Source organism: Perognathus longimembris, chromosome 12 (assembly GCF_023159225.1).
Source record: "Perognathus longimembris pacificus isolate PPM17 chromosome 12, ASM2315922v1, whole genome shotgun sequence".
Taxonomy (NCBI): Eukaryota; Metazoa; Chordata; class Mammalia; order Rodentia; family Heteromyidae; genus Perognathus; species Perognathus longimembris.
This window is the reverse complement of record NC_063172.1, coordinates 35,983,123-36,007,156: the sequence shown is the minus strand read 5'-3', so window position 1 is coordinate 36,007,156 and position 24,034 is coordinate 35,983,123. Positions and strand designations below refer to the sequence as shown.

The 24,034-nt window shown below is 38.2% G+C and overlaps 1 protein-coding gene across 1 annotated transcript in view; it reads left to right on the top strand.

The window, feature by feature from the left end:
• The first annotated feature begins 1,295 nt into the window (after positions 1-1,295).
• The window catches only part of Necab1 (N-terminal EF-hand calcium binding protein 1), a 145,354-nt gene continuing 122,615 nt past the window's right edge, over positions 1,296-24,034 (top strand). Inside the window, exons 1-2 of the mRNA XM_048358630.1 lie at positions 1,296-1,394; positions 8,651-8,675. Of these exons, the coding sequence (XP_048214587.1) occupies positions 1,296-1,394; positions 8,651-8,675 (124 nt within the window). The remainder of the gene's footprint in view (positions 1,395-8,650; positions 8,676-24,034) is intronic.

Below are 24,034 nucleotides of genomic sequence, written 5' to 3'. Positions count from 1 at the left end.
ACTATATTTTCAATTCCATACACAGCCATGGCGATTCCAATATTCAGCCAGTGTTGAGAACAATCACTCTGTGTAAACAGGGAACTGCAGAGCAAGGCCAAGAGTTGGTTGAAGGGCAGGGAAACATTAGGCTGCAAATTTCAGGAAGGTAATCACTGTTAATCATGAAAGTACTCACTCTCACTTTACTTAGATCAGATAGCATTATCCTATCTATAAGCCTTAGAACTTTGTGATAAGTATTGTGATACTTTCACTGAGGAGGAAGCCTGAAGTTTAAAGGCTTAGTCATTTAAGCCAGGCTTCAGTGATGCACATCTGTAATTCTAGCTACTTTGGATGCTGAGATTTGAAGATCAGTTTGAAACCAGTTCAGACAGAAGAGTCTGAGAGACTATCACCAATTAATCAAAAAAAAAGGGAGGGGGAAGCCTGAAGTGGAGATGTGACTTGAGTGGTAGAGCCTTGAGTAGAAAAGCCAAGCAAGAGCAAAAGGCCCTGAAATTCAAACCTCAATACTAGTGTACACTGTACACTGTACACACACACACACACACACACACACACACACTAAATTAATATTCCAATTGCAAGACAAAATTATGAAGGCGAATTTAGAATTCAGATCTGGCAGATTCTAATCAGAATACTTTAATCCCTACACTAAATAGCCACCCCATCTATGGTTCTATGCAGGACTCGCCAGTCTGGTGAGCAGGAGTAGGGGGGTGGGGGATAGACAGCTCTGATTGGACCAAAAACAAAGTAAGCAAAACTTCAAATCGGTCCGAACACAGGGGTTCCGTGTGTGTGTGTGTGTGTGTGTGTGTGTGTGTGTGTGTGTGTGTGTGTGTGTGTGTGTGTGTGTTTTCTGACTTTGCCCTTTGGCTGCTCAGGACTAAGCCCTTTCTTTTTCCAGTCACCCTCCATCTGCTTGGACCAATCTCTTCCCTCCACCCCGCACCCCCCACTTGTAGGGCTGACCAGGGGCCGGCTGAGCCAGGTTATCTCTGGCTTGTGGCTAATGGTGCGCCTTGGGAGACAGTCTGCTATAAAAGCCTGCAGCCCAGGAAAGTGGAGAAGGGGTTGGCGAGAGGGAGAGCGTCAGGGAGCCGGGAGGCCAGAGCGGAGGAGGAGACAGAGCGGAGGGAGGCGCACCGGGAGCGAACACCCACTCGCATCCTCAGCCCAGCAGCGCAGCGCCAGGAAGCAGCAGCATTTGCGGCAGCGCCCTGGTCCAAGCCCCATTCTCTCTGCTCAGCGAATCCCGCCGGTGGGCGTCAGGACTCGTGAGGATGGAGGACTCCCGGGAAACGTCGCCATCCTCCAACAATTCCTCGGAAGAGCTCAGCTCAGCTCTGCGGCTGTCCAAGGGCATGTCGATCTTCCTCGACGTAAGTACAGATGGAAGGAATTAGCTGGGCTCTTTCCCAGCTTCACAGGAGGAAGGGGGAGGCCCGGCTCTGGTGCTGATCAGTTTTGCCCCGAAGAGAGCCATCTCCTAACCCTTTCCTCCTGACCATTATTGCCAAGGCAAGCTCGTAGGAAATGACCACTACAGCTCGACTTGTAAGAAGGGCTGTCCCATACCAGCAATCCTGAAGTCTGGGTTTAAAAATCCTCAAGGAAATCCCAAAAGTAAAACTTCCCAACAGCCTGGTTTCTATAGAGGCTGCAATAGTAAATATTAGTCGCCACTGATGTGCAAACAAGTGTAAGGTGTGGTGTCCCAGTCATCCCTATTGTGCCACCTGGTTGGTAGGCAACCCTGTCTCAAGCTGTAAAGCATGCGCGAAGCGATTGGGACCCCCGATCCTCCCTTGGTTCTCTCCCAAAACAATTACTTTGAGCACATTTATTTTTCCTTTTCCAGCGCTGCACAAGTAGCTTGTATGATCATTCTTCTCTGACTTCCTCTTTTGCCTTTCTGTTTTTTTCCTCTCCTCCCTGTTATTCTCCTTTTCAACTCGTCCTCAGTTCGAAGCGTTGACTGTTTTCCCTTGGGCCCCCTCCCTTGCTTTGAAATTGTCTGCTTTCCTCCCGTTTTCTGATACCATCCTTATCCTTCCTTTTCCTTGCTATGCTATTTTTCTGCCCTCAGGCTGAGGCTTCTAGCTTTACAGCAGTTTTAAATGAGGTTCGTTGCTTGATCTTTTTGCTTCACTTTTTTAAATCCTGCTGTTTCGGTTCTTCGTATTTTTTCCCCCACTCTGGCATCCAGTTCATTCTCTGCTTTTAGGATTCTAGGTTTCCCTGGTCCCCCAGGCGCCTGCCTGCTCTCCCTCCCCCATCCTCCCAGTTCACCAGATGTCACATAAAGGCTGTGCCCTCAGGTGTCTGGTTCTGGGAGAGGCAATTCTAGCTGGTGCTTGTTTAGCATGAAAGAGAATGGGCAGACATGGGAGAACAGTGTCTTCTTCCTCTTAATTTGTCTCAGAGTTATCATTTCTTATTAAAATTGAAGTAAGTCAGGGATGGGTCAAAGGCCACAAACATGTATTATATGAAAACCTGAGGAAATGAAGTTACTAGTACCATAAGTGTGAGACAGATATAGTGAAGATAATGAGAATGGGAGGAAGGGCAAGGGGCTTTCCCAGATCTGATTTTGAATAGATTAGCTAGAAATATTTTATTTGGTGGAGAAGCCCCTATAAATAATTAAAAGTCAAGTAAGGCACTTGAGAGCAACTGGGTGTGTCCTAGAAGCCTCCTCCTCTCCTGGCCACGCAGCTCCAAGCAGGGGGATCTAGGTTTTTAGGGCCAGCCATTTTCCTCCTACCAAAACAGAAATGTCTGGGTCTCACTCATTTATTCTCTTGCATTCTTGAGCATTTATCTCTGCTTGGCTTGAGTAAATTAGGTGGTGGCATTGGTGCTAATGGTGTTAACAGGCTGATGTTCCTTCTATTTCTGTTATTCAGAACCATAAAGCCCTTGTGGAACAACTATGGGGGAGGGAGAGTCAAGCCCACCAACATACCTGAGAAGGAAATCCTCCTATCCAGGAGAAAGTCTGAGGAGGTCCTTAAAATCATACCTGTTATTATCTGAACATGACACCAAGAAGTTACATCTGAGGGCAAGTGGGGTGTGTCTGCTCATTCTGACCCAATCTGTACTCTAATGCCTTTTTACTGTAATGAAAATCTTGGCAACAATGTGGTGATGAATGGATGGAGACATACGAAGTCAGTCTCCCAGACACAGGCCACTCTTGGCTCAGGTGCTCAAATTCATTTTAAAAAAGCAGAAATTAAAATAAAATATCATTTGTTACATGTGTGCAATTGTTCCTACATTCTGTAAACACACAGCCTCAGGTGGTGGCTTTCCTTTAGGAACTTGTCATCTATGAATAGGGTACCCTTGAGTTTTGATGTCTATTTGAGGAATTTAAAAATGCAAAACTGATTCCACAGGAGAAGTGTTGGCATATTTGTTGTTAAAAGAAAAACCAAACTAGAATTGGAATTGGTCTTAGATAGAAAAGATGTTGTTTACACAGTTTTGAGTTATTTTGTGAAAAATCTAACACTCTAGTGAAATATGTGACATGAAAAAGGATTTGTTATTTAGGAATTTTTGAATTATTCATTCCTGGATCATGTTGCTTTTAACAAAATAAAATGTGAAATACAAATACATCATTTTGTTTGATTATATTCAGCATGTTCCAATAGCATTGATAAGAAAGATTGCTCTTGAAATTCTATTGAGACCATAATAAATAGGGAATTGACATTTTTCATTCCAAACTGGAACAGAAATTAAACCACTTGGGCACTTCTCGGATTAATCTCCAAATTTGAGGAAAAATAATTTCCCCTATTTGTGTCCCAGAATCACTGGAATTATCAGTCTTCAAAAAAGTGATTTAAACTACAGTTGAGGACACTGTTAATGACATACTAGACCTGGACCTTCTGATTAGAAACTAGAATTACATGTTCAACAATTACACAAGTTACAACTATTTGTCTTTGCTTCATTTTTCTTATCTTTAAGTCACCAATGATAATGAGCTTTGCTTTCCAAGATTGTTGTGATTATGAGAGTTCATAGTCCAGAAAACTGAAAATATATGTGCAACATAAATTTGAAGTCTTAGTTTATGCCAGGGCTCCATGTCGAATACATAAAGAGCCAAGTCTGAGTCTATAAATGACTACAGGGACTGCTTCTTTCTATATCAAGTATATTTGATTTTCTTTCTAAAACATGACATTAAGAATCAGTTTATCGGGGCTGGGGATATGGCCTAATAGCAAGAGTGCCTGCCTCATATACATGAGGCCCTGGGTTCAATTCCCCAGCACCACATATACAGAACACGGCCAGAAGTGGCGCTGTGGCTCAAGTGGCAGAGCAAAAAGAAGCCAGGGACAGTGCTCAGGCACTGAGTCCAAGCCACAGGACTGGCAAAAAAAAACAAAAAAACAAAAAACCCTAGTCTGATACTCAGGTGCCCTGGCACTCTAACACTAATGTGTGCATGGGGCACACCAGTCAGCCACAGGAGAGAAACAGAACTGGATTCATTGTGCACCAATGCAGAATAACCAGGAAGATGACAATGTTTTTTTCTTTTCCTACTAGTGCACTATCTTTTCCCAGGTTACAGAGAACAGAGAATAAGCTCTCATTTGAAATGCCAGTCTCTGGACCATATAAACTTTCTTTTGAGTTATTAATCAACTCTACCACTGTGCAGAGGAAGAAAAACTAATTTTTGCCAACATCCTCCAAAACAAGGGACATTCCAAATTAAATGAGATGCAGCTCTGCCCACCAATACCACATCTCTCTTTCAATGGATATCATTTCATTTATTTTTTTTTCTTTTTTAGTGCTGATACTTGAGCTTGAACTCAGAGCTTCCCAATTTGTTTGGCATATTTGCTCAAGACTAGTGCTTTACTCCTGGAGCCACAGCTCCACTTTGGGCTCTTTGGTGGTTAATTCAAGATAAGAGTCAAGGAAATTTGTTTGCCCAAGCTAGCTTTACAAACTGTGATCCTCAGATCTCAGCCTCCTGAGTAGCTAGGATTATAGTTATAAGTCACTGACACCAGGTTAGTACCCTTTAATTTTATAACCAAGAAGGAACTTGCTTTTCTCCAATACACTAATGAAAAGAGAATGAGTCTAGACAAAGTGACAGATGAGACTATGGTTTGTCTTCTCTTCCTTCCTTTATCCAAGTAGGCATACCACGCATCTCTGAAATAAGGCGCAGGGCCCAAACAGCCAGAGAATTGGCTGTGTAGTAGTTTGTTCTCCTTAAGACACAATTCTGAAGCCCCACACATACTTATTTGTATGAGAGGTGAGATGGTCAGAGAATTGTAAAAGTGTCTTAAAATGGTGAGATGGTGTCTTAGGATGATGGTGAGATAGTCAGAAAAATGTCAAAGTGTTTTAAGACATCATGGTACAGGGCTGAAGGTGTGGCTCAGTGCTTAGAATGCCTGCCTAGACATGGATCTGTGGCTGAATTTTGCCCAAACCATATATCTTCTATCTTGCTTAGCACATTTGATTATTTGAGTGAAATTTTACAGTGTGGAAATGGATGTTAATATCATCATTGTCTACTCTAACTGGCAAGGAAAATTAGAGTAGACAATAATGGCATTTGCCTTGTTTATCTATACAGGTCCTGCCCAAGGTAAAGCTGATAAAGATGTAGTTATTACATATTCTTCATCTGTCTTCCAGGGCCCAGTTCTTTGCATCCCATCTGGGTGAGACTAGTGGCTCATTACAAAAGCTACCTACTGGATTTCCTGGATTATATCATGACTCACCTACTAGCACTTCCCTTTCAGATGTCACTTCATGCACCAGATGAGTCCCAACCCCTGCCCTATATCCAATTTCTCAGGAGTCCACTAAGTGACTGATCATCTCATTTTGAACTTTAACCTACCACAGGTTGAGACAGTTAGGAAATACTTGTTCAGTGAATGGTGTTTCTGTGTCAGTATTTTATGCTTGTAACACATTTAATACCTGCCTTCATTAGCTTAAGGTGAGGAATAAGGACATCAAAATACATCTTTTAAATAACCTCTAAATTGTAGCAAAACTATTGCTTTTATTTCAATGTCACTTAAGTGACATTTAAATTTATTTATAATATTTAAATTTGTTTACAATTCCTGTAGTGATACCATCAAATTGGTTGACCCAGATGAACATGGTAACATAACAAAATGAGCTCAATTCCAATTTATTGTAGATTTTTTATTAGTCTGTGGACTCAGGAAAAATTTGCAGCAGAGGCAGTTCTATTCATATTTAATTACAAGAACCGCTTAATGGCACAGCTACTATCTTAATTTCATCTCTAAGAGACTGGGTGACACTTATGGTTGTTCTTTATGAAATTAAATAATAGAATTTTTGTGTCCCACTCCCCAGTGCATTATTATTTCTATTCTAGTCACTTTAAACCCATGAGAACAAATAGAACTTGAAGTAAATCTTTGAGTGTATCAAATGTAACAGGTAGGATGTGGCTTCCTGGTTACAGGAAAGAGAAAAGAGCTGGATTTGACAGAGGAATAGATTCTCAACATCCCCCCAGAGCTCTTACCTCTATGGAGTCAAAGGAATGTGCATTTCATTCTTTAGTCTTCTTGCATTAACTAAATCCATTTTGTAAAGCCAGAAAAAAAAACAAATTTGAGACAAACATATTATATATAGTCATCAAAATGACACCTATCTGCTTCTGGAAAAGTTTCATGGATGAGATTTTTAGTAATAATATTAATATTGTACAATAAAATACATTGTAATGGTGATTACACTTATCCATACATCATTTTGAGAAATCACAAATGAGAAGGGACAGTGTTGCTCTGCAGGAAGGAAAATGAAAGGGGATGAAAAAAGTTCTCATGTTTTAAACTGAACACCAAAAAATGTCCATCTAGAAGTAAGGATAGCTCTGGTTATTTAAGTTTAACCACAAGTTGCTCAGGTAAACAAATGTTTCTCAAGGGCCTTTTCCAAGTGATTAAAGTTTGCCTGTGCAACTGGTAGAGGGATATTTTCTTTGATTCTGTATGTAGCATAGTGCACTACCCAGTTACTTTTCTATCCATATGACTATCAGAATTAGGATTAGTTTGATTGCAGCTAATAGAAAAAAGAATGCAAACTGTCTTAAGATTAAAAGATATAAAAAAGTGTGATAATTTGTTGGCTCTTAAATGAAAAATAGAGTTTTTCTCCTCTGTGATGAGACCAGAGGCTGAAAGAGTGACATCAAGGGCTTACTAATCCAAGGGTCTGAACATTCCTTTCCTAGATGTTGGGCATTCATTTCCAAATGCTTTCATAATAACTAATGAAAATTTGTGCTTCCAAAAAGAACAGAACATACTCCCATACAGGTCTAGAGACCATAAGAGTGAAATGATGCTGTTGATTGACAACAGTCCTCTCGAAGGCTCCATAAAAGTTCTTCCATACCTCTCTGCTGGCTTCTCATGATAGCTCTCGGTCCCTGGCTTGTGGCTGAATTAGTTCAATACCTATTTTGTCAGTATATGGCCTGTTTCTATTCTGTGCCTCAAAATTTCTCCTAGCTCTTTGTAAGGCCATCCATCCTCAGACTCACTAAGACTGGTAATAGTTTGTCTTAATTAGATTACATCAATAAAGAACCTTTTTCCAAAGAAGGTCACATTCCAAAGAAGGTGCTAAGGATTCGAACTTCAGTATTTGCTTTTTGGGAAAAACAATTCAAAATACAACATAAATAACAACAAAACAGCAACAACTCCTTGCCTGAATCTTTGCAGGTTCAAAACCAGAAGAAAAGGAAAATGTGCTTCTCTCTCTTTCACTCCCTCACCCTCTCTCTTGTCTCTGCCCAGCTCTGAAATATGTAATCCAAGAGTGGAAGAAAGATTGGTTTCCCAAAAGAAAATTAGAAATCATAATCAAAGAATAATGGATATCAAATGACAAAACAGTCCTATACATCAAAAGTGATTTCATACAGATAGAATATAATGAATGTATGCAAAAAAGATAGAGTACACAGATGTGCTCCTATTTACCCATAGTTCACTATTTTTCTTTTTGTGTTGTTAACTCCAGTTTTCTTGAGAGATGACTGACTTACTTTAAATTACACATATTAAAAGGAAAAGTTTGATAGGGTTTAGTGAAAACATTACCACAATCAAGATGGCAACTATCTTTATCACCCCCAGAAGTTGCCACATGCCCTCCTATAATCCACCTTTCCCTGTCTTGCCATTTCAAGACAGCCCTTAATCTATTGTCTGTTGCTTTTGGTTAGTTTGCATTTTTTTCGGAATTTTTATATAAATGACCTTATACAACAGATATTCTCTTGTATCTACATTTTCTACTCAGCCTAATTATTTTGAAATCCATCAAGATATTGGTAGAGTGACATAGAGAGAGACAGACAGTTTTCATGTCTGGATACACCACAGTTTATCTTTTAACTTGATAATATTTGAGTTATTTTCAGGTTTTCACTGTTCTAAAGAAAGAAAAATTTACTTAGAATTTGTTTAATTGGTGAATTATATATAAATATAGTGTGCATTGTAGTACTTAGCTAAAAACGTTAACAAAATGTTTCTTCTTTTCTTTTCAGATATTGAGGAGAGCAGACAAAAATGGTAAGATCAAAAATTATACTGTTTCTATTTTTTTATTTATCAGTGCTCTCTTATATTTTATGACACTTTACAAAGAACAGTCAGTAGAAGAGAATAAAGGCTGAGAAGTTGACTTATAAAATAGTTCATTATAAAAGTGTCAATTTGGGGAAAGTTTGTGGCTCTAGCTATTCATGAGAAGTTGCCAGAGGAATTTGGATTGTAAAATGATGAAACTTATGACTTTGAAATGAGGAAGCCCTTCCTATGTGGGCTCTGGCTTTTCCTTTTAATGGTTGAAAATATCAATTTCATAGCAATAACAGTTGAATTCACTGAGTGTCTTCTATGTGCCAGGTTTCAGGCCATTTGCTTTGTGTCAGCATAATTAAAATATAAAGCTGATCTTGAATCTAGGATGGCTTGATACCAACTTGCAGGCTCTTTGCACTTAATTTCATAGTGGCCATGGACGTCCCACTGAACTTAGGATTGTTGTCTAGGAACCATGTAGTGGACATCACTTTCTCATCAGAAGAGTATGAATTGGTAGTGATCATCTAAGTGATAGAGACGGAAGAGATGCCCTGTCAATTTAGTGACAATGGCACGGAGTTCAGTTATTATCTGTCATAAGCAACACTGTGTTTTACTCTTTTATTCCACCAGAACCGTTTTCCCCAAAGAATTCTACATCATAGTCTATTAAATTTATTTTACTGTACTATAGCTACAGGGATAAGGGATAAAGTGGAGGTGTATTATTGACAAAAACTACTTGACACCTTTAGGATACATAGATTTCTTTCCCCTTCTTGAAACCTCTTACTTACATGCAGGGAAAAGTTATAATCAAAGTCCAGATCTGACAGTTCAATGACATCAGTTGTCTGGTTTGTCCTCAAGCAACCAAATCAAGACACTACATGTCACTGCATAGCTTTCTACCCAGAAGGAAATAGCTCTGTTCAAGGAACAATAACATAGAATCCCTAATATTTAACTGTGCCTGGCGATCAGAATATCTACATATTTTTTTCAGATTATGTTGCTGTGATCAGGATATTATCACTTCAAAGGTATCTTTTTTCATTTGATTGCTTTTGAAGACAGAAGTGATAGTGCTATCATGATGTTTTCTTATCTGATTCTTCTGCCCTTTGCCTGACATCCAGCTCAGGGGTGCCTAGCATGTCACAAAATAGACCTTCTGTCTTCCTGCCACCCACATAATACAATTCTGAGCTGCACCTCAGAAATATCTTATCTCCTTTTCTGTCCAAGCACCTGCCTCTCTCTGATGACGCCTTCATTTCTTTGTACTTCCAAGACTCTGAGTAAAGACCACCACTCCCTTTGTTTCTATCACTCTTCTTTCCCTTGGATAAAAATCAAATAAAAATCAAAATGTTCATAATGTTCCTGTGATTTAATAGCTGTAGAAATGTCATTTATTATGCTACACAGAGTGGCTGTTTGCTCCGGCAGCCAATGGCCCCTTATTTCCTCACCTTATCTCTTCACAGAATGTCTCTCTTCTTTTTCTCTTTCCTAATGCCTGATTCTATCATCCTGTTAAAGCAACTTCTGCCCTTCTCTTTCTAGTCTTTATCATGCATGTACTTCTGTCCCTCTCTGAAGCACATAAATTCCTCAGTATCCTTCCAGTTACCACCTCTATGATTCTGTAACATCGGTCTGCTTTAACCTTCAGCCTTGACCTGAACCTCTGCCTGCTATTGTCAATTTGAGAGGTCTCATATATTGTTTTCATTCTTCCACAAAAGTCATCTTATTTGAGTATCCAGTTTCCTTGGTAAGACTCTGTGCCCCCCCCCCACCCACCCCAGCATACACTTCTGAACCTATTGAATTTTGTCCTATTGTAGAGGACTACTTTTTTATTAGAAATTTACATCCCTAAGCCATACATGCCTCTCTAGAACAAGGAACTTGTTTAATGAGGAAATTCTATGTCTCCAGTATTAGGTGCTTAATAGACATTTATTTAACAAATTAATAGTAATTGAGGCTGTTGTGGTTATTTATCCATTTCCTTCTCCATCTGCTTTACCCTCTGATTTTTTTTTCCATCTTGTTCTTCTTCATTTTCAGTGTGAAATAGATGAAGGGCAAAATCAGGTAGGTCTCGACATAAATAACTTCCATGGTATCTTGTAGCTCTGTGTTTGTCATGGAGTTATTATGCATAACAATTGAGGTAATATGACTCATAAGTCTCCAGGAAAGGGCTTGACACATAGTAAAAACTTAATGCTGGATACTTAAACTCTCTTCTTCTGCTCTTATGCCTTGGCTGCATGAAATAATTGGTGACATTTTAGCTACATCTATTGCAGTAGAATTCAGTGAAAAATAAAACATAAGGTTGTTTACCATAGGTGCAGACTTTAAAAGAGGAAAGGGGATGGGAAGATATAATGTAATGAGAAGACCAAAAAGTAACCATCTTTCTGCACCATGTGTTCATCATATTCTCTATTTTCAAATGAATAGCTTCTGCATGTGTTTGATCTCTTGCTAACAGACCCTCATATGACAGAGTCCCTTGTGGATGGCTTAATTGGTGATGGAATAATCAAAGAAATATGAGGCAATAAACATGATGAGAGTTATCCTGCCAGAGGACAGATTTAGCATTTGGATTCAGATATCTGACATGAAAGAGAAGTTGCTGGTTAAATGAAGGGAAAAATGCATGATTAGTGATTAGCTTTAATAATAATGTCTTAGGGAGGATTTTTTTGTTGTTAGGTTGTTGTTAGGCTAGATATAAAGACAAGCCTGAAAATAGGACTGCTTAGGGGAGATGCCAGTATTGGATCTAAAGAGCCCAGAATTAAGCCTGGAAATGCTGAATGCCTGAGAAAGCTGACACATGGATTCAGTGCAAATGGAAACTTCCTGAGTGTTGTTAAATTTGTAAAACTATACTTTAAATTTCTACATTTTTATTTTAAAAAGTTTTCCAAGTAAAGGAATATATACCTGTATGTTTTGTTAAAACATACACCATGATGATTTAATATACACATTCATTCTGTTATGATGTCCATAATCAAATTAATTAACACATCCATTACCACTATGCTTTTCATTAGGTCCCTAGAAATAGGTAGTTCTTTGCATGACTTGAATTTCTATCCATTAACCACATCACCCCATTTATCCCACTGTAGTGCCTAGCAACTGGAACTCTACCCTTTTCTACTTTTGAGTTTGGCTTTTTTTCCGAATTCTACATATAAGTGAGATGTAGCATTTATCTGTGTCTGGGCCAAAGATTATTTTTTAGCCTATGTAAAAGGCAATATACAAATGTTCACTGTAGTGAATAGAACCATCAGATACCTCTTGTTGATTTGCACTCCCTAAGGTCTATTGTCATTCCTCTAAGCAATTAAGAAGTGTGTGTGTGTGTGTGTGTGTGTGTGTGTGTGTGTGTGTGTGTGTTGGTTTTGATTTCTGTGCAATGGCTCTTTACAGGCCCTGAGAGGATTTTTCTCTTTAGGCTTTGGGACCATTTTTTCAGCCTATAAGTCTGTGAAGAAAGAAATACTTGTTTATACTGGTACATAACTGCTTGCCATAACATAAGTAGATGCTCAATACATTTTTGTGAACCATTTTGTAAGAAGTTCATAAGTAACAAGTTGACCTTAAAAGCTGAAAAGAGAATGGAGATGTAGCTCAAATGGCAATACACTTGCCTAACATCAACACAGCTCTGGTTCAACCCCCAGCACCAAAAACAAACAACAACAACACAAAAAGGAAACTGAAAAAGGAACACAATCAGACATATTATTTAATCCAAGCATGCTCTCTTCTTAATTATCTGTTTGGGGGGAGTTTTTGTGTGTTTGTTTTAGTTTTTGTGCTGATACTGGGGCTTGAATTTAGGGCTTCTCAGTCTTGCTCAGCTTTTTTGCTCAAAGCTCCACTATTTGAGCCACACATCCAGTCCACTTTTTGCTGATTTATTATATGTAAAAATCTCTTGGGACATTTCTGCCTAAGTTGGCTTCAAACTCATCTTCAGATCTCAGTGTCCTCAGTGGCTAGGATTACAGACTGAGCCACCAGCAGCTGACTAGAAAGCTGACTTCTTGATCAACAGCATTCAAAGTATCACAAAGATCTGTGATTCTCTGTGGTCTGTGTCTGTGCCTTAGTAATAAGGCTACCCTCTAATGTGAGATACATAGCCAAGCACCATCCATAACCCATATCTCTAGGATTCTCTGGCTATTTTTAATCCCATAGTCAGGACTCTTGGCCCAAAGTAAAATGAAATGGTCAACAGGTGTGCCCTGAAGCTAGAATTACTGGTTTAAGACTAATCTTCATGTGATCATTCCTCACTAATTTCTCTCAAAAAGAGAGTATGAAACAGAATTGGATTATATATTACTGACCAGTAGGGCTCTTACATGGCACTGTACTCGTTGTTAGTCTATGGTATGTACAAATTCTTTAACTACACGCTTACCATCTTGACCATGGAAGCCAAATCTATTAACAGGGATCCATTTCGAAATAAAACAAAGCACACAAATAAGCCCCCTCCCCACAATCAATACCTTAAGAATGACCTTGACTTTGGTGGGAGACTCCCAAAGTACTGTAATGGATAGGGAGAACCTGCAAGTACAAATTATGACTGTCATGATTTTTTTAAATAAAATAAGGGAAAACAAATTTTCTTTTTTCTGCATACACTCTTTTTTCCCCTAAAATGTAAAGCAGTTTCACACTTGTAAATGTGTTACTTTTCTGCCAGAAGCAGGAAACTGTGAAAATTCTTATCTTTACAGAGTTGGGCTCATCAGCTGTCACAGAAACAAATAGCAAATTTAGCTTCAAGCTCCTGAGCGCAATAAATGGCTGCCAACACTGAAGAAATCAGGCTCCTTTCTACTATCAGATATTGGACTTCATGTGGTATCTTAGCATATGTGAGGCTTGACTTCAACCTATGCTTTCTTGAATTGTCCAGCCCAGCATTTCTTTCCTCTTTTTGGCCCTAGAACACAGTCATGTCTTCTACCCTTAAATAGATCCCAAAGGCATGTACCTTGGTCATTAAGCTTAAGACTTTAAAGTCAAACTCTGTGAGTTCAAATCCTTGTACCACTTCCTATGTGGTCTGAGTAATTTTCTTAGCAATTTCCTTATCTGTAAAATGCAGGTAAAGAGACTGCCTCTCATGGGCCTGTTGACATAGTCAATGAGGTAACTCACAGGAATTTCTTGGAAAGCTACTTGGCCCTTTAGAACATCTTAGTGTTATCCATTTTTAATTTTCCTCCTAATGCTTATTGCATGGTAGGACTGCCAAACTCTGTGTTCTGCTCATATCCTCCTGCTGATGCCTGGTTATTCACATGACAGTGCCCAGAGGTTCTGTCCATGGCAACCTTACCAAAACCCAGAGCTGCCCTGGTGCTCATCTCATCTTTGTGTTGATTATTTAGCTTTTCCTATTGTTTTCAATCTACTAATTCTAATTTGAATTGGTGTGTGTGTGTGTGTGTGTGTGTGTGTGTGTGTGTGTGTGTGTGTGTTGAGTCTGCTTTAGTTCTAAAAGCCTTTTCGGATTTTGTACTCAGAATAAGTGCTTTTGAACTCTAAGAAAAGTGAATGTGTTTTCATTTACAGTTTTTAAATAAAAGAATTATAAGGGGAAAATGAAATAAAGTAATACAACATGTATCTAAGAATCCCCTTTGGTATAAACAAATGTTGCCATACTTAATCATCTTTTTTTGTTTTGTTTTGCCAGTCCTTGGGCTTGAACTCAGGGCATGAGCACTGTCCCTGGCTTCTTTTTGCTCAAGGATAGCATTCTACCACTTGAGCCACAGTACCACTTCTGGCTTCTTCTATATATGTGGTGCTGAGGAATAGAACCCAGGGCTTCATGTATACGAGGCAAGCACTCTACCATATTCCCAGCCCCAATTATCTTGACTATGTCTTCATGATGCTCTATTTGTCAGAGGGTCAGTGCATTCCTTTGAAGGGAGAAATACTTCACGAAATTGCTCAAGGGATTGTGATTTAAATGTAAAGTTAAATTTATTTTATGAAAATGAATGAGAACTATGCATAGGAGCTATACATAGTGATTGTATTTAAAAGATCATAAGCTCTATTTTCAGACCTCCCTTTCTTCCTCCAGCTTTCTTTCATTCTTTCAACTGTTACTATGCCTTTCTCCTGTGGGAAAATTCTTGTTGAGCAGTAAAGACAGTAAAATGAATAAAAGTAAATTAAACTCAATAATAACCCCCACACACACAAATGCTATGTGAATGGAGGACTAGGGCTCATTAAAATAGGCCTTACATTGTAGAATAGAAGATAAATGTGTTAACTAAGTTTCATACACAGTAGAGCCAGGTGCTGGTGATTCATGTCTGTAACCCAACTACTCAGGAGGTTGAGAATGGAGTATCTCTGTTTGAATCCAGTTAGGAAGAAAAGCCTGTGAGACTTTTAACTCCAGTTAACTAGAAAAAACAAAAGGATGTTACTTGATCACTACAGTGCCATCCTTGAACAGGAAAAAGTCATGTGAAAGCAGAAGGCCATGGGTTCAAGTCCCAAAACCAATCATCAACAGTCAGACAGACAGACACACACTCACACACAGAGAAATCTTCACTAAGTACTACACTAGAGGAATGTATAATATCTGATTTTTTCATTTCTATGCTCAAAATTCTTCATTCTGTATTTAAACCTCAGGATAACATTCAAAACTCTCACGCATAGTATTACCTGCCCAGGCTCTTTAGTCTCCCCAACCCCAACTCTAGACCTCTGTCCCTTTGTGTCTGCATGTGCATATTCCCTCTGCTTGGAATGATCTCAGGCTTCTGTGACTTCTCAGGGTTTTTCACTCCTATAAAGCCTTCTCTGAATTCTGTTAGGCAAATGAATGACTTAGAAGTCAGAATTGGATCATTAATTTGTTCAGTTACATGCAAGCTCTATTACCTTGTGTGGGTACTTAATTCCTCAACGCCTAGGTCATAGTCTATTATGATTGTAAACAAACAAAAACACAAATACCTTGTACATGATAAATATACAGTCAATAAATACCCACCATTCTTTCATTTATTGCATCTTGTTTATTATAAACCTAAAACATTATGCTAGATTGTTAATGTGCTCTCTCGGCCCCAATGAGATTACATGTTCTTTGAGGGTGGCGAGAGTTCATCTTTGCATATACACCCAGTGGTTACTGTAATTCCCAACTTATGGTTAGTATTTCATAAATGTCCATGTGAGTCCATGGAAGAAGGTAAGTCTAATTCTACCTGTGTGTTCTTGAGTCTCAATTCATCTTAGTAAGCGCAGGGTTTGAGGGAGTAGTAGTAATTTCAGGCACCAGGCAAGGCCAGAACAAGTCATAAAACTTGAAAAGATGGTTGAAAATTAGTTCCTGAGTGGAAGTTTTCAGTTTGTAAAAATATATATTAGTAATAAGTACTAAGCATTCACGCATTCAAAACCAAACTCCTAATCTCAGGACCTGGCTAATCTTAGGACATGGCACACCATTCAGCCGTTGTTCTGACCAAAGATTTGAGAGAGGCCCATGATCTCTCTTTCTTCCTCTGGCAGTTCCACATACAATCTATTAGCAGGCTCTGTCAACTTAAACATCAAAACATCTCCAAATCTAATCCTTCTCCCTGCTACTAAATCCCATTCTTGCTGAAGACCTTTGTAGTCTCACACTGAAACTTGTGTAACAACCTCCAGATCAGAGCAACTTAGGTCGTCAACAAGTCAGTGGCAACAATGGTAATGATGAGAAAGATCAATATGACATTTTTCAATGTATAATCAGCAAAGAACTGATGACCAGTTTAAGTATTTAGTAAGGAAGATACACAGTTGGGACAGGGAAACAGAATTCTAGTTTCTGGTTTTGGTAACACGGTAATGAGATTTACTATTTTATGTTTACAACAGTGTCTAGCAGAGTAAAACTTAATTTTGGTATGGAGTTATGAAACCAAACAATGAAAACTAATAAACATAAAAAGGGAGGATAAGAATAAGAAAGCATAATAGGGGAGATATGGGCAAAGTATATTATAAGCACTTATGAGAATAACTGCAACCAAATTCCTTTGTAAAATTAATACATACTAATAAAAAATCTTTTCCAAATGAAGCTTAATTTGTTGTGATATCAGTGCTACTTTTAACAGAGATTTCTGGTGAATATCTGTTCACCTGTTAATAAGTGATGTTTCTAACCGTGTCACCCATGATATTCTAAGTTACACCTAAATTGCTTTAAAAACTTGAAATTTTTAATAATCTGTTGGTTAGAAAGTCTTCTAGGCCATGTGAATATTCATTTACACACTAAAGAAAATAAATACTATAGTAATAAAAGTAAATAATCTTAGTAAAGCATTGATGTATGTTAGGTATAATAACATTAATCCCAGTCACCATCAATATGGCAGATAATAATGCCAATATTCTGTTTTTAGCAGTGAATAATTTGAGGGGTAGGGAATTCACATAAGACCATAGAGAGAGTAAATAAGATTCTCTTCTAGAGATGAGGCCTTTGTCTGTTGAATGTCCGGTAAAGATCTTCTCCCAGTCTGTGGGCTTTCTGTTTATCTTGAGAGCTATGTCCTTTGCCTTGCAGAAGCTCTGGAGTTTGATGCAGTCCCATTTGTCCAACCTTTCTTTGATTTGTAGCCTTTCAGGGTCTTTGTTAAGGAAGTTCTGTCCTGTGCCAAGGAGCCCAAGTGTTTCTCCTACTCCTTCCTTTAGTGTCTTCAGGGTGCCTGTTTTGATTTCAAGGTCTTTAATCCATTTGGAATTGATTTTGGTGCAGGGTGAAAGGCCTCATCTCTAAAATATATGCAGACCTAAAAAAATTACCTTCTTCCAAAACAAAACTGCAAAGAACCAATAGCCCCCTCATCAAGTGGGCTAAAGACTTACAAAGAAACTTCTCTGATGAGGAAATGAGAATGGCCAATAGACATATGAAAAAATGCTCTACATCACTGGCCATAAAGGAAATGCAAATCAAAACAACATTGAGATTCCATCTCACCCCAGCAAGAATGTCATATATCAAGAAAACTAATAATAACAATTGTTGGAGGGGATGTGGCCAAAAGGGAACCCTACTTCATTGTTGGTGGGAATGTAAACTGGTTCAGCCACTCTGGCAAGCAGTATGGAGATTCCTCAGAAGGCTCAATATAGAACTCCCCTATGACCCAGCAGCCCCACTGTTGGGTATCTATCCAAAAGCCCACAAACAAAATCACAGTAATGCCACCAGCACAACAATGTTCATCGCAGCACAATTTGTCATAGCGAGAAGCTGGAACCAACCCAGATGCCCCTCCATAGATGAATGGATCAGGAAAATGTGGTACATTTACACAATGGAATTTTATGCCTCTATCAGAAAGAATGACATTGTTCCATTTGTAAGGAAATGGAAGGACTTGGAAAAAGTTATACTAAGTGAAGTGAGCCAGACCCAAAGAAACATGGACTCTATGGCCTCCCTTATTGGGAATAATTAGTACAGGTTTAGGCAAGCCATAGCAGAGCATCACAAGGCCCAATAGCTATACCCTTAGAAACACATAAGATGATGCTAATTGAAATGAACTCCATGTTATGGAAACAAGTGATATATCACAGTTGTAACCACTTTCAACGTCCTATGTGTATGTGTAGTTTCTATTATAGATAATGTTTTGTATCACCTTCCTATGTTTGTACCTACACTATCTCTGTAATCTTATCTGAGTATATTGGAAACCGTGTTTACTGGTATTGGAAGTAGGAAATTCAAAGGGAATACCAAATTCGAGAGACACAGGGTAAAAAAAGAGAAATAACTACAAAAGCAATACTTGCAAAACTGTTTGGTGTAAGTGAACTGAACACCAGGGGGAAGGAGGGAAAGGGGGGGAGGGAGGGGGGCATGAGGGACAAGGCAACAAACAGTACAAGAAATGTATCCAATGCCTAACGTATGATACTGTAACCTCTCTGTACGTCAGTTTGATAATAAAAATTTGAGAAAAAAAAAAAAAGATTATCTTCTAACCCAAGAATCCTAATACTTGGCCAGGCATGCTTCACTGGTTACAGCTCATCTATGAGTAGAGTTATGCCACTCAGATCTAAATATACCAATCTTTCTCTAAGCGTATTTCTGAATGATTTCAAGTGATTTGAAAACAAAAGACAAAAATTATGGAACTGAAAGTTTATGCTTTAATACAGATATAGAACCAAGAAGAATAAACTTTGAGTTTGGCTCTGCTATTTTTTTTTATTTTTATTTTTTTTTTTTGGCCAGTCCTGGGCCTTGGACTCAGGGCCTGAGCACTGTCCCTGGCTTCTTCCCGCTCAAGGCTAGCATTCTGCCACTTGAGCCACAGCGCCGCTTCTGGCCGTTTTCTGTATATGTGGTGCTGGGGAATCGAACCTAGGGCCTCGTGTATCCGAGGCAAGCACTCTTGCCACTAGGCTATATCCCCAGCCCCTCTGCTATTTTTTTTAATATATTTATTTACCACATATCTTATGCAAGTTATTTGGGTGCCAGATATTATGCAAGGTGATAAAAACCCAAAGGCAAAAGATTACATAAACTTTAAGACACATTTACTAGTATCTTGGACATGTTAGTCTTCTTAAGCTTGTTTCCTCAGACTTAGGCAGAAATAGTAAGACAGAATCTGCTGGTTATTCTGAAGAATAAGCAGGATAAATGTATGTAAAACCCTCACAATGATGTTTAACATAATGTGAGTAGTCAAAACGTATCAGTTTTCCTCATTAACTTCCTATAGTGCTTAAATACATGGGAGGTGAGCAAGACAAACTGTGAGCTGTTACAAAGTTTTATATTCCTAGGACAAAATATGTATTTGTGAGATGAAAGAAACTCCTCTTTGATTTTTCCCATATGCGTTGGAGAAAATTTAGACAATGAATTATATAAACTCTTACAGACCTGGCATGAGGCTGGGTGTTGGATAGCAGCAGCCTTTGGAAGCCTGGTATCTTGTTAATGAGTGAGTCACAAACACTGGGAAAATTGAATCATAATTATCCTCAACAATTCAAGAGAAATCAGTGAGCAAAATGAGGAGTGAACACAGGAATCAGAAGTGGAGGCTGTAGTTCAAGTAGTAGAGTACCAGTGAAAAAGTCAAGTGAGTGAAGAAGTCAAATGAGATGATGAGATCCTGAGTTCAATACCAACCAGGTCAATTTAAGTTTGAGTAAAAATAAAGTAACTCAAACTGCAGACCAGTGGCTCATGCCTACTCTCCTACCTACTCACGAGACTAAGACCTGGAGGATTTGGGTTTGAGGCTAGCTTTAGGCAGAAAAGTCCACAAGACTCTATCTCTAAAAGTAACCAGCAAACACATCTCTGTCCAGAAAGGAGTGCATAAGTCAAAACAACTTTGAGATTCCATCTCACCCCAGTTAGATGGGCCAACATCATGAATTCAAATAACAATAAATGCTTCTGGGAATGTGGGGGACAAGGAACCCGATTTCACTGTTGGGGAATGTAAACTAGTACAACCACTCTGGATGGTGGATTAGAGGTTCCTCAAAAACTAAACAGAACTTCCCTATGACCCAGTCACAGGGAATTTGGACATCTACCCAGAACATAGCAAGTCAGGATATGCTAAAGACACTTGCACACCCATGTTCATTGCTGCACTATTCACAATAGCCAAGTTTTGGAAACAGCCCAGATGACCTACACTAGACTGAATCAAAAAATGTGGCACATAAATAATAGATTTTTACTCATCCATTAGAAAGAATATTATGCCATTTGCAGGGAAATGTATGGACCTAGAACAAATCATGTTGTGAGGCAAGTTCAAAGAGACAAGTTGATGGATGTTTTCTCACATATGTGGAACCTAGATCTAAAATTCACCTGGGTATGATAATTTGTACAGAACCCTGGTCATTCACATATAAACAATGAGACTAAAGGAGTATACTCTAGTAGGAGAAATTAAAAGGCATATATCCTCCAAACAGAAACATACTCATTATCTGACTTATGAATTAGTAATCCCTCTGTATAACACCTTAGTAATAAAACAATAAATTTATACTTTTTTATTTTTTATAAATTCACTTATTTATTTAAATAAAATTGGGAATTTGTTGTCTTTTGCCATTAAAATATCTCAGTATTGGCATTGCTTTTGACCTCCTAATTATATCTAGGTGTTCAGAAGTCTCTCTTTTTCTTCTTCCTCCACCTACCTATTGATCTCAGGTTGGCTGGATGGTCTTACAGGTAGGCTTTCTTTTCCAGGAATGGAAAGAGATCCTGGTTCAATACATCACAAAAGAGAACTCTTTTTATTATAATTTTAGCAAAATCTGTCATTGAACAAATAATCACATGTCCACACATAAGACAATAACTGAAAGATGGGATAAACTTAATTTTCAGACTAGGATTTCACCCCCCCCCCAAAACACACACACACACACACACACACACACACACACACACACACAAAGTGCGGAGGGATGCTTACTATTGTGTTTAGAACCCATAGAGAAGGAAGGCAGGTGATATCCTACATGAATCATTATTTTTATCTGAAGAAGGAATAGATTCTTAATCCACCAGAACTGACGGGTGTTCTTCTGGAAGACTAATTAGAAAGCAGTGGTTATCTGCTAGTAATGGAGGTGTGGAGGAGGAGGGAAATGGACACACATCAATTATGGACTTTCTCTGAATCTGACTTATACTTTCACAGTGAAATTTGCCTCCTAAAAGAGTACACTTTATGTTCCTAATTTTTAATATACACCTCCTACAAAGAACTAAATGTTCCTCTCATAAATGTTTTATCTGCCATACTACAAGACTTTGAATAATGGATGTTATTTTTTGTTGCTTTTCTTCTGATTTCACATAAAATACCACTGTCAACTCTTCATAGAAGTAACATACATATATTTTATCTGCAGAGTAAATTAGCAGTATATCTTTTCTGGTTATGAAAACTAATAGACACTTACATCCTCAAGATATGGGAAGTTTCTTAATGCATATATATAGAGAGAGATACATAATATTATATGTATATTATATAATATATATCCTCAGCTCAAGTCCAAATGATGAAAATATTTGTATGTAACAAATGAGCTTCCTGATAAATCATCTAAATGTCTAATGACAAGGCAGAAAAGAGCCAAGCATTAGATGGAGTCATTTAGTTTTCTACCTGACATCTGGAATCTTGGATTTTAAACTGAAAGTACCTTAATGACTAGCTTCTAGGATGTGTCCCAGGATAATTGCTGTCAGGGACTTATCTGAACCACTTCACTTTACTATATTCCAGTTTTCTTTTCCTCCTGAAATGAATAACTTAACTACTTCCTGAAACTATTGAGGTGACTATAGTCAATAAATTTGAAGTAAAAAATCCTTGCAATGTAATATAATAGGCCAACATATTGTATAGAAACATCCTATATATCTAATACCTGATTTCCCCATTATTTACATATTATATTTACATTATAGTTAGTGAATGATGTTAATGCATTATTTTTAATGATAGATAACTTTTATATACTTTTCTGATAATTAGTTCCTACCTAATGTCATTTTCATCATCCAGGGACCTAATTCAAAATACTATATTACAATTAATAATCATGAATCTTAAGTTTCTTTTAGTTGGGACGGATTCTTGCTTTCCTTGACTTTGATAATTTTAACAATTTTGAGGAGTGCCAGTTCTGACATTTTGTATAATGACCACTATAATTTCAAGTATTTATTCTGTATGTTTGCTTTCTTTCTACTCCTGAAATTGTAATTATATGTAACTAATTTCTTCTGAATTGTCCTCAAGTCCTTGGAAATTTGGTTCTGTTTTATTCTGTTTCTTTTTTCCCAATTTGTTTTTATTTTTGCTAAGCATTAAAGTTTCAAAATACCAATACTTTTCAAGAAGAGTCATTTTAAATTCTCATTAAACCTATCTTACAATTGTTACAGAGGAGGGAAGATACTGCCATTTCTACTGACCATCTCCCATCCCCCTCGATTCTTTCCTTAGCTGTGCCAAGTCCACTGATGAACTTAATGAAGGGATTCTTCATTTCTGTCACAGTTTTTTGCAGTATTTCTTAGAGCTTGCATTTGTCTGTTTCTATTACTCAACTTTTCTTCACATATTGTCTACATTTTTTTTAATAGCCTTAGCATATGAATTCTACTTATTTTCAACTTTCTGTTCAGTAAGTCCAATACCTGTGTTATATCTGAATCTGGTTCTGATTTTTGTTTTGTTATTGTGCTTTTCTTTATATTTTAACATGTCATGTCTTATGCATCTTATGTCACAGGGATGAAGATAGTCTTCCGGGAAGATTTATATCAATCTTTCTGGCAATTAGGAGGTGCTTAATATTTTCTGTGGTTGTAAGTGACAAAGGCTTATGAACCCTCGTTTATGTTTCGAACACTTTGACTTTAAGCTACTCTAAATTACTGATCTTCAAACAGAAGCTGAGTCTAGCACATATTTTATCTGCTCCCTGCTGCTGGAGTAATAAGGAGAGGGACGAGAAAATGTGTTCCATACTCTTATCATTAAATACCATTCTTTTGGGGGCCGGTACCCCTAGCCTGTCACCTTTGCAAGTTTCTTAACTGTCCCCACTCTTAGTTGAGACTGGAAGGATAGTGGGAATTGCAGTGGCAGAAATGCCCTTCGCTTGGGGCAAAGGTAAAATATTTGCCCTGCTAAGCACTTTGGCTATGGAGATCACTTTACATATGTTGTGATTACTCTCTCCTCAGCTGTCAGAGCTACAACTCTGGCTTTTGTCTCTGTCCTTTAAAAATCTGGTGAGTTCCCAGTGGTAAAACTCACAAAAGAATAGAGGTTTTCCAAAACTGCAGGCCCAGGGCTATCTTTTGTTCTAGTCCACACTCAGCCTCCAGTCATTCAGGAACAATGGCTTTTAACTGTTTCCATCAAGTTATGGCTCTAGTAGCTTTTCCTACAGGTAATCAGATACTGTCTTCAATCTCTGGGCTCTCCTGTGTACCTAGATTTTAGGTTATTGGGTTGGTCCATGACATCAGTCTCTTGTATCTTCAAGGAAAAGTCACTGATTTTTAGTTTGGCAAGTGTTTCACTGTTCTAAGTAGTGGAATGGTGATGAATTTTTCACATAGCTGAAATGGGAAGACTTTTTTAAAGAAGTTGATGTGAGCTGCATGCTGGTGGCTCAGAGTGCTAATTGTA